Here is a 10,777-nt window from a genome sequence, read left to right as displayed (position 1 = left end):
TTGGAGCTCAACAACATCATCGAGAACCAGGCCAAGCTTCTGGAGACGCAGAGGCGGCGCATCGAGGAGCTCGAGACTCAGCTCGACCGCGTCAACCAGGAGAACCAGGACCTTCGTCTGGACCGGAAGCCTGGGGGCGATAACTTATCACAGAACCACAACCACGAGCAGAGCTCAAAGCCCAACCAGCCCTTATCTATGACTAACCACAACGCCAACAGTGTCCACCACAACAGCAGCGGTAATGTGCCCTCGTCCACAGTACCTGGCCCAGCCCGGAGGACCCACACCAGGCTGACCCGAGGCCTCTCATGTGGTTCGGCCCCTGTGGAGAAGGAGAGGGGGAGGCTGGAGCGTACCGACAGCACTGGAACCAACAGCACTTCTACTCTACGGAGACAGTAAGTGGGACTGTTTCATTTGCCTGCACTGTTGGAGCTGGATTAGTTTTATCAGGGGTGACACCTGATATTAGTTTGTACACACCGGTCAATGCCAATGTCAGTGTAGAATTGTAAAACACAGAACAAATGCTGAAATTGAGACATTTGCATCTACCTACATTAGCAAAAAATGAAATAATTTAATACTAAAATTCTAAAAAATGAGAAAAACGCAGCACAGCATCCCAGCGCCACTTAAACACTCACAGATTTTGAATGTGACACATCTGTCATTGAATATCGGGATACGTCCCAATTGCATACTTATTACTCATACTGACTAATTTTTGAGTATGAAGTATGTAGGATAGATAGAAATGCTCAAATATCCAAATGTTGTTTCTTGAGTGTGGCTTCGAAGGACAGTATCATCCCACAATGCAAGACGAAACGGAAAGGGAGGTGCAACATGGTCTGGAAAAATGATTTGAAAAAATGGCTGATACCGAAGCAAGTTGAGCGGCAACAGCAGGTGGAGTACCTGCAGTGACGGACGTTGGCATAGCAAAGCTTCATCTGTTCCTCTTAGTAGAAACGGATTAGTAAGCTAATATTTGGTGCACTAACCTGCCAAACTTGCACTGTTATTAGAACATAGTCTTTACCTCATAGTGTTAGTGTGTGGTACGCAATTGGGGCGCAGCCTCAGATTGAAATATTGCTCAAATTGGAACATCTGTCTGATTGGCCTTGATTTTTTGAGGTGTGTAAACGGAGGTCACTTTAGTGCACCATCGAGAAACAGGCCAAACTTCAGAAGCTGCAGCAGTGGCACCATAACTGCTTATTTTTGGGCAGTTACAACATGACTAATGTCTGTTAGCAGGTATGATTATCATGTTAGTTTGAGGTCAATCCATAAGACATCCGATATAATTTTTTTTACCTTGCAGATTTGTATGAGATTAAGCCCCCCTCACCCTGATAAAACTAGTCCAACCCAAAAAGCAGTGTGGTTCACCGGTGTCATTGCCTTGGTTGTCCTTTTTCCCCCTTTAATGCAGTGTGTGCTGGTGTGTGGAGGGGGAAAGCCGTTGCCTGCAGCCCAAAATTTTTCAGCAGTCCAACGTTTTCAGTTCTGTGGGTGTAATTTGGTGCCATGTATAGCGAGTGTGTGGGCTGTTCAATACAGTAACTGCAGTCATTTGTGAGTGTGAGCGTGTGCGTATGCGCATGTGTGAGGCAAAGAGCCTTGCTTTGAAACACAGTAAGAGAATATCTGCTTTTTCTCTGTGTGGGAGTGCTATTATATGAGTAGGGGAGTTTGCTCTATGGGGTCGTGAGGTTTAGTGTGTTTGCGAGAGTGTGTGTGTTTTAAGGAGAAGACTGATGCATTGTGTGTGTGTGTATGTGTGTGTGGGAGTGTTATTTGTACTCATCCTATAGAAGAGTGTGTCATTTCCATACAAACCAGTTGGAGACAAAAATTGTCAGTTGAAAGTGTTTTTTGTTCCTGAAACTCGAGTGGGGAAAAAAATGACACCTGCATCTTACCTTGATAAGCAATCTTTCTTCATTTCTTCCCTCTGCTGGAGGCTTTTGTGGCCTTCCAGCTTTGGAGGAGGCAAAATGAGGTCTGATATTGCGCACTGAAAGGTTAAGCTCTTTGGAGATGTTTGTTCGTGTCCTTGGGTGAAACAAGCTGTAATGAAAACAACAACTACAGAGAATCGGGCCCAGTGTGTGGCTTCCTCCCTGCCACAGTAAGCAGCATTTTCCACCGGCCTTATATAATTATGTTTGCTCTCTTATTGCAACCAGCTGCATCTCAGCCCCAAAGTCTCTGTTCAAGAGTCTCTCGAGCACCAGTGTCGTTTCACTGTCCATCTTTCGCTCACTGCTGTCTAAAAGTGTCCAAAAAATCCATCGGTTTCTATAGGAGATGTGACAAAAATGTTGCAGATTTTTTACGACAGATGAAAACCACAGTGCTTTGTGACAACTAACTACAAGTACAATCATTTTATTTAATCTTACAAACTGCACTGCACTAAAAGATAATATTTACAGGTTGGATCATAAAACATCAGTACAGTGTCAGAAAACATTGATTTTTATTGAGTGTTTCACCCATAACTATACTCTTTTAGATGAACTGCAAAGTTAAGGGACTGAAAGTCTGCCCGTCTCAAGTTTGCTTAAGACCACCTAGATGTTCGACAGAGCTTAGGAAAATGTGTTTGGCAGAAAGAACACCACATAGCAACACCAAAATCTCATCCAAACTGTGAAGCACGGTGGAGGGAGCATCATGATTTGGGGCTGCTCTGCTGCCTCAGGGCTAGGGTGTCTTGCAGTCACTGAGGGAACACAGGTACCAAAACTTGAATTTATTCACAGAAACTTCAGCCAGAAGTTTTCCAGGCCCTAAAAAAAACATGCCCCCAACTAGTGGTGGACACCATACTATTGTGAGGTAGTAAGACATTGTTACAGATATGTAATCTGTAGCCTATAAATATCAATAAATTGTTCATCGCTTTAGTGTTTTTAAGTACAGACAGTATTTATGAAGTAGCAACTTAAAATGGTCTTGACCTGTGAAGAAAATCCACAGTGAACAATCCCCTGTACATACACAATATGTTTGTGGACAACCTAATGAATGAACTCAGCTATTTTAAGTTGCACCAATTGCTGACACAGATTGACACAGATGGTCTAGTCCCTGTTGAGAAGTATTGCAAATAGAGTAGGACTGTATAGAGGAGATGATCACAAACCTAGCATGGCACCATGCCTAATGCCTGGCGTTGGCTAGAGGGGTAAAAAGCCCCCTAGCATTAAGCTGTGGAGCAGAGGAACTGTGTTAAAAGCAGAATACACCATTTTTTAAACCCTTGATTTCAGAAGAAACAATGAATGAGCAAGTGTCCCAATACTTTTGTCCATGTAGTGTATGGCTGTTTTACCTGTAATCTGAAAGGTTGTTTCTTATGTAAAATAATGAAATAATGCAGTCAGATTTACACATGTGCTGGCATTCAGTAGTTTGGTATGTCATGATATTTAACCCACTTGGAAATAACATAATGGACACTTTACTGCAGTTACGTCACAAAAGCTGCCTATGCACCAGAGATTTCTTAGATAAGCAGAGCGTCTATGCTATCACAAGCTCCCACTACGCTGTTCTGATCACATCCTCTGTTCCTTCCTCTGAGCAATATAACAGCAAGCATAATCACAGCAGGCTCTGCTACGGCACAGCAGAAGGTGCAACGGTCCCAGAACTTTTTACACCCTCAGAAAAGGTGGAAAACTCTCACCTAGCTTGGAGGAGGGAATACTGCAGGATCTCATATATACACACACATATGTTTACAGTCGCAAATTGCATGGCTGTGATGAAAAAAGGCCTGAGAGCATAGTAAATATGCATGCAAATATGCCTGCATAAGCAAAGAATTAATGAAGCATTAAAGAAGAAAAAACATTATAAAAAATTTAATAAAATGAAATCAAAAGGAAAATAAATAAGAGGTCCTGCTTTTCCACTGGATAGCAGTTGTAATTAGTACAACTGCTATCCAGCCTCTAAGCTGTTAATCAGTCCTTGGGATACCCATGAAAAATCTTCCAGGAGTTAATAAAGCTTAGGATAACATGTCCTTTAGTCATTTTTAGTACCCTAAGTGAGGAAGAGCAGTCGAGTTAGCCATACACCTGTTGGAAAGTGTCATGGTGTGTACGGCCAGACCTGAAGGGATGAACACTCGCAGAGATGGAATCAAAGCAAGATGGTTTATTAAACATGATAAACACAAGTTAACCAAACAAAGTGCAGCAACTAAGAGAAACAACCGTAAACTGAACCACAACGTGACAAACAAAATGGCAAGCCAAAACAAACCTGGGACTGGGAGGAACTGAGCGTGGAGAAAAGAATGTAATGAGGGGAGAACCAAGGAAGAGGCTAGAACTGACAACTGCAAGCCGTGCTTGGGCAATGGGGGAGTAAACAAACTAAGGGCAGAGCTGCGCTCTGTAAACAAAAGAGGAGTAGCTGGGAACCAGCCGCTAGACCACAAGGCAAGGCCGACCTAACCTGACTTTGGAGCGTGCTGCCTTGAACGTGGGTCACCTTGGAACCTAAGTCAGAAGCGAACATACCTCGCTTGCCTCTAGGGTAGGTTGGAGAACTTCGCCTGAACGTGGACCGCAACCTAGAGCCGTCCTGAACATGCTTGTAACGTGTGCGGAATCTCAGAGCGTCCCAGAGATTCCAACGGAGTCAATTCACGGCAGTGAACAAAGGGGGTAACGCTCCTTAAGTACTCCCAGTCCCAGGTGAAACACATGAACAAACAATTAGCAGTGAATCAACACAAATGAACGGATATGAACAGAAAGTCCTTTTTTGGGCCTGTGGGCAACGGCTCGGGATCGCCCCGGGGGAGGGTGCGATAACGAGGGCCTGACAGAAAGCAGCCATAACTGATCATAAGTTACTGCTTTAACGTCATTCCCAGCACTCAAAATGTGTGAGAGTATCACGGTTTATTAAATTGAATAACAGTCATTCCCAGCACCCTAAGTGTGGGAGATCATCAAGTAACAGCCAGAACATTTAATGCCCTCTGTCAACTGTTACATTTAACAGCAGCAGTACAAAGGGTAGACATATGCTTGTTTTGCCTGAATGTGTGTTAAAAACTTGTAGTTGTAGGCTAGACCTGTGTAGTATTAAATCCATTAACACAGAATGCATTTAAATTATATATATTAAAAAAGAAAGTATGTGATATTTGGGGTATAAATGCTCAGGTGTGCTTTTACAAGCCTGTGTACTACCATATGTTTTGGGCTCAGAATAAAACACACTGATTTTTTATTTACACAGCGCTCATGAAAAAAAAGTTCTGCTTTTGGCTGATTTACACCTCCACATCATAGTATAGCTTTGCTTTTAGCACTGTAACAAGAGCATTGTGATTGTTTCCCATGCTATTTTTGAGCTCCCCTTTTGCAGACACTGGCATATGTTATGTTCATCAAATAGTTCCTGGAATCAGCTTGTTTTACAGCTCTGTTTGGTGAGACTGGATTGTCTTTTCAGTGAAGAGACAACAGTGAGGTTTACGGTATGTCACTACCATGTATCGAACTTATTATTTAAATATCTTTAAACCCATTAGCTTGATGCTAACTTAACCTGAGGAGTCTCAGGAGGAATGGTAAATGACTGTAGAGGTGGTGGGTTTGGATGGCATAACGGTAATACAGTATCCTTGGGGCAATGGTGGCTCAGCGGTTAGAGCACCAGGCTATTGAGGTCAGGGTTGTGGGTTCTATGCCCAAGCTTGGCTAGCTGCCACTGTTGGGCCCTTGATCAAGGCCCTGCTCCCCTTGCGCTGGAGCAATGGCTCTGAACATTTGAGCAGTTATTATTTACCTTTAATCTATATTTAGTTGTGGGGTACATCTACACAGTCCTGCAATTACAAAACATAGCTACAATATTTAGTTATAAACATGCAGTGAGTTTCTTTAATACAATATTTTGATAATGTTACCAACCATGCTAGAAAAAATGAAATAACTAAATAGTTGTCCAGTTATCATTAGTAGTTTTTTCTGTTTATAAAGGAATGTAAATGCCAATTAGTTCAACAGTAGCTTGTACTCCTTTTTTGCTGGGTTACCCAAACATGTGCTGTTTAGCCATTTTGCATTAGGAAACTATGCAGACTATGGAGACTATGGAGAAATATGATTAGTATTCATTCACACCTCCTCTCTGCATCTCTCTTATTACAAATGCCTGTGTTCTCCCCCTCCTCTTCCCTGTACTCCCACAGGGCCTGTTAGTCATTAGTAAGTAACACATATTAGATATTTATGTAGGTGTAAAGCACTGCAGTGATTGGCCACGCTTGATCGGCAGTACAAGGATCACTGTCAAAGCAGATTCCTCCATTCCTGTATGGATTTGGTTGGGCCCCTGCAATCATCTGTCGAATGTTATGGATATAAAGGTTGTATATTCAGTACCACGGATAGCTCCACCGCTCCACAACAAAGGTAATAGCTCTGTGCACATTTACATATATTTGCTTTTACTTCATCCTCATTAGAAGAGAATTGATCTGAAAGTGCTTTATAAAAAAAAATAATTAATCAAGATGGTTGTCAACACCTATAATGGTGCTACTGGATTTGGTATCTAGCCTGTTGTTTGAACATGCCTGAAACTCCATCCTTTTAGCTAATATAAGCCACTTACATTCACAGGGCACTATGCCCTAAATTCTGACACTTTACACCAATACCTGCGGAGGTATTGTCCAACACCTCTGGAGCTTCCCCAAGGGGCAATTTCCAGAGCCGTTAGCTGGGCTTCCCCAAGCAGCATGTCCCAAAGGGGTGCTTTCCCACAACTCTACTTTCCCCCGGGCCGCATAGCAACCCATTTTCCAATAGCTAGAGTCTGGCAGTGATGTGCATCCTAGGGAAGATTGTCTCAGAAAACTGACTGCAAGTATCAAAAACACCATATTCTCCCAAAGTGGGTGTTGAGTTTTACTACATTGCAACTTCAGCTGTCAAAAGGCTTTCCCTAGTGAACTGTCTGTATGCAAAGTTAGGCCTGTAATTAAAATTGATCCTAGTCCATTATATGGAAGTCTTGGAATTTTAGAGTTGGTCTGTTTTACAGATCTGTTTTGATTATGCCAGATTTTCTTTTTCGAAGAGGACACAACAGCAGTTGAGGTTCACAGTTTGTCTCTTCCAGGTACCAAACTCTCATTATTCATCTATGACATTTTCTATTTTAGGGCACCTTTAAAGTGAAGTGTTTGCATATTGCATATTGTTGGCCATGCACTGCCATCTGTATTTTCCCTTTTTCAGTCATGTGGTGTGAACTGAACACGCAAGCCAACTAATTAAGAGAGAACTAGTTTAATTGTCATCAGTTTTGTATTCTTCAACATTATCAACAATGTAAATTAGTTGTTGTAGTCTTGGCATGTGTCATGACATATGGCCAACAATACACTTGCCTTTGCCATAGCTGACCTCAAAGTGCCTTAACAGGGCTGCATTTGGCCCAGTATCGTCCGCTAACTGGACTGAGCCTGACAGATATTTGTGATATCCAGTCTTGAACAAACCATTGACAGCTATTTCAGGCTCTTCCTGCAGACACCCTACCTGCAATAAAAGTGGCTATTACAGATTTTACTAGAGTACTTGGTTTTAAATGGAATGCTATGGTCCAGCAAAGAGTTCAGGGCGATCAGCCTATTGTTTAGGACACTAAACACTGATGAGCCATAACATTAAAACTATCTGCTTAATATTGTGTAGGTTCCCTTTGTGTTGCCAAAACAGCTCTAGCATTCCCAAGTACTGTCCAGGCAGGCTGGAGTTCCCTTCCCACATGCAGCAGTCAGCCTTGAACGCCCATGACTTGATCCACTGGTTGTTCTTTCTTGGACCACTTTTGGTAGGTACTGACCACTGCATACCAAAAAACCCCACAAAACCTGCCTGATGTTTTGGAGATGCTCTGACCCAGTCGTCTAGCACTACAATTTCACACAACACCTTCAAGAACTGACTGTTTACTTGCTACCTAATATGTACATCTCACCCCTTGAGAGGTACCATTGTTATCCATTGTTACCAGTGAATGTTATTCATTTCACCTTTCAGGAGTTTTAATGTTATGGCTGACTGGGTATTTCTGCATTTACTATAGAGATGCTCATGCTTGTGTGTGGGGTTATTTTCTGACCACTTTTAAAGGCCATTTAAAAGGCTTTTTTTGCCTTGCAAATGCAGGTCATGCATTGCTGTTCTCAACATCACTTTGCTCTCTGAATCCTTCTCTGTCCCCATCTCTCCCGCTCCTTTCTAATGCCTCCGCACCTGCATCCTCTTCTCCTCCACCTTTTCAGGGCAGTGAAGTGATCCCTCACTAGCTTTTCTCATTTCCTCTTTACTCCACTGCACTGGTTTATTTATTTTTTTCTTTTTTGCTCCTCAGGCCAGACGATTCCGGAAAATTCCGGAATTCCGGGAAATGTTATTGTCCCAGCATTCTGAACAGTGAATTTCCACCATCATCAGATTTTATTCATCTCTTATCTCACAGCCCCTATCTCAGATTTATATCTCCATCTCTGTCCCCTTTTCTCTTTCCTGTGTCTGTCCGTCCTTTTTCTCCTCTCTGTATCCCTCTCTCTTGCTCTCTCCGTCAGTGAAAACAGATGGAGAGTCAGTGTGTGTCCCACGGTTTCCCTTTTTGAGACAAGCATGCTGGGAGAGGTCTCTCTCTCTCTCACTTTCTCTCTCTCTCCTCTCTCTCTTCTCTGTCTCTCCCCCTCCTTTTTTTTGTCCTCTCATGCTCTTCCTCTCGGTCCCTCTCCCTCCCTCATATCACTCTTCCTCTCCCTCTGTTTATCATGTGGTGTCTAGCTCATCAGCAGAAGGTCATGCTAATACTGAAGGTGCTAATTATTGACCCGTGATGCTTTTAACTGCTTCTGACGACCCAGACTCCACAGCAGGCACATCCAGCATGTCAGCAATCTGTTTTCCCTGCTCTCTCTCTCTCTCTCCTTTCCCTCTGTCTCATCATCCTGACTTAAACTGACTCCCTTTTTATTGTTTTGAAGCCCCTGTAAATCTCTTGAATCAAACTGAAGGTGAAGCATCAGCTCTACCTGTGAATGTGAGTGTGTGGACCTGTTCGATTCCATCACCAACTAACCTGATTTAAGATCATCAACCTCTTGAGGTTGTGTCCTCATATGGGGGCATTACATTTCTGCTTCTCCATGATACTTACGTTAGACCATGATGCTTAATTTTTTAACCTTTGACCTTTTGGCCTCATTTGAGGACATTGTTTTTTTTGCAAAAACAGCATCCTGTACAACGACTAAGTTTAGTTTTTATACCTGTTAGGTCCTACTAATCCCAAGGAGAAATTAAAAATGCACACCAAGCAAATGTCTGGGTCTCAGGATGTTAAGCACTAATTTACCAGGTGTAACCAGGTGTTGGATGAGAACTATTAATAATAATAAACTCTCATGAGGAGAGATTTGGAGATGTTTAAATGAACACAGTGATGCTAGGTCCCTATTTTTGTATGAATATTATTAGTATTTATTCTAATATTAGTGTTTACTGGGTAAATAAACACTTACTGCCCAGAAAAAGAGCTTTTCATTTGAAATTTCACAGGTACCTACTTTGCATAGTACTTTACTTCATACATCGTTGTCATAGCAATCTGATGACCATATTCAACCAGTAACATAAAAACACAGTGGCACACAAAGTTTCAGTTTTACAACAATGAATGATCGTCCATTTTATGTCAGAGTTTGGACATGCACAAGCTGTAACTACTCCGGGGCAGATTTTAATTAAAGAGGACAAAGACAAGGAAACAATAGGTTTTACAGGCTTCAGTCTCTTGAACTGGGGGCTTTTATTATCCAGTGGTGAGTACAATTGTTCAGTTATTCAGAAACTACTATAGAAATGCTTAAGGAACTGTTTCACACATGTGCATTCACTGGAGAATTGTATGGTAATTAAGCAGGAAGGGGTTCAAATCTAGAGCACTTACAGTCAGATCGGTCACATATTTTCTGGTTACAGGAAGAAACAACTTGATAGACACACTCAGTTATTACCTTAAATGCCCAGGAGCTGTTAGAAGGACCAGATTTCCATTTTTCACTCTTGTCTCTTAATCACTGAATAAGGTTTTCATGCAGTTACTGAATAACCGTAAGGCTTATGGTGTAATAGGACTGTGAATTCAGGAGATTATGTGTATTTATATGTATTAGGGTTTTAATGTTCTTCATTTTAGCTTTTAAAGGTTCCTAGTTTAAGTCCATAACCCACATCATTACAAAGATGAGAAACTCACTTCATTATGATAAAAGCGCCATTTACTCCATTTGGTGAATATGAGTAGAGTGTAAAATGAGCTTGAGCCTAATGTTTGTATGTGATATAGCTGTCCTTTCTACTGTCTGCTGTGTGACTCTGCAATGTGTGATACTTCTTGTCTGGTTTGTGGTAGACTTTTGTCTAATGAAGGAAACAGATAGACTATCCCAGCCATGTAAACCGATTAGAACCCCTGACCAACACGTAAGATGCAGGCTTACAGTGGCAGGGGAATTCTATGGATTATTATATATGATTATTAGGGAGGTCATGTAAGGAGGCCCTACCCAGTATTAGTATGCTGTTCCTAATAAATTGCTTTGTGAGTGTACATGAACATTGCATAGTTTGAGCTAGTTCTGCACAACATTGCAATGTAGCTGCGACAGCATATAAGCAGTAGCCTACAG

The 10,777-nt window shown here is 42.0% G+C and overlaps 1 protein-coding gene across 6 annotated transcripts in view; it reads left to right on the top strand.

Annotated features, from left to right (window-relative positions):
* iqsec2b (IQ motif and Sec7 domain ArfGEF 2b) overlaps positions 1 to 10,777 on the top strand; it is a 76,229-nt gene that overhangs the window by 1,680 nt on the left and 63,772 nt on the right. For all 6 annotated transcript variants that reach the window (XM_072682334.1, XM_072682333.1, XM_072682336.1 and 3 more), the window contains exon 1: positions 1 to 401. This exon is cut by the window's left edge. In XM_072682334.1, coding sequence (XP_072538435.1) covers positions 1 to 401 — 401 coding nt within the window. The remainder of the gene's footprint in view (positions 402 to 10,777) is intronic.

This window comes from Salminus brasiliensis, chromosome 6, assembly GCF_030463535.1.
Source record: "Salminus brasiliensis chromosome 6, fSalBra1.hap2, whole genome shotgun sequence".
Taxonomy (NCBI): Eukaryota; Metazoa; Chordata; class Actinopteri; order Characiformes; family Bryconidae; genus Salminus; species Salminus brasiliensis.
The sequence above is the reverse complement of the archived record's forward strand: the minus strand, read 5'-3'. Positions and strand labels throughout refer to the sequence as shown.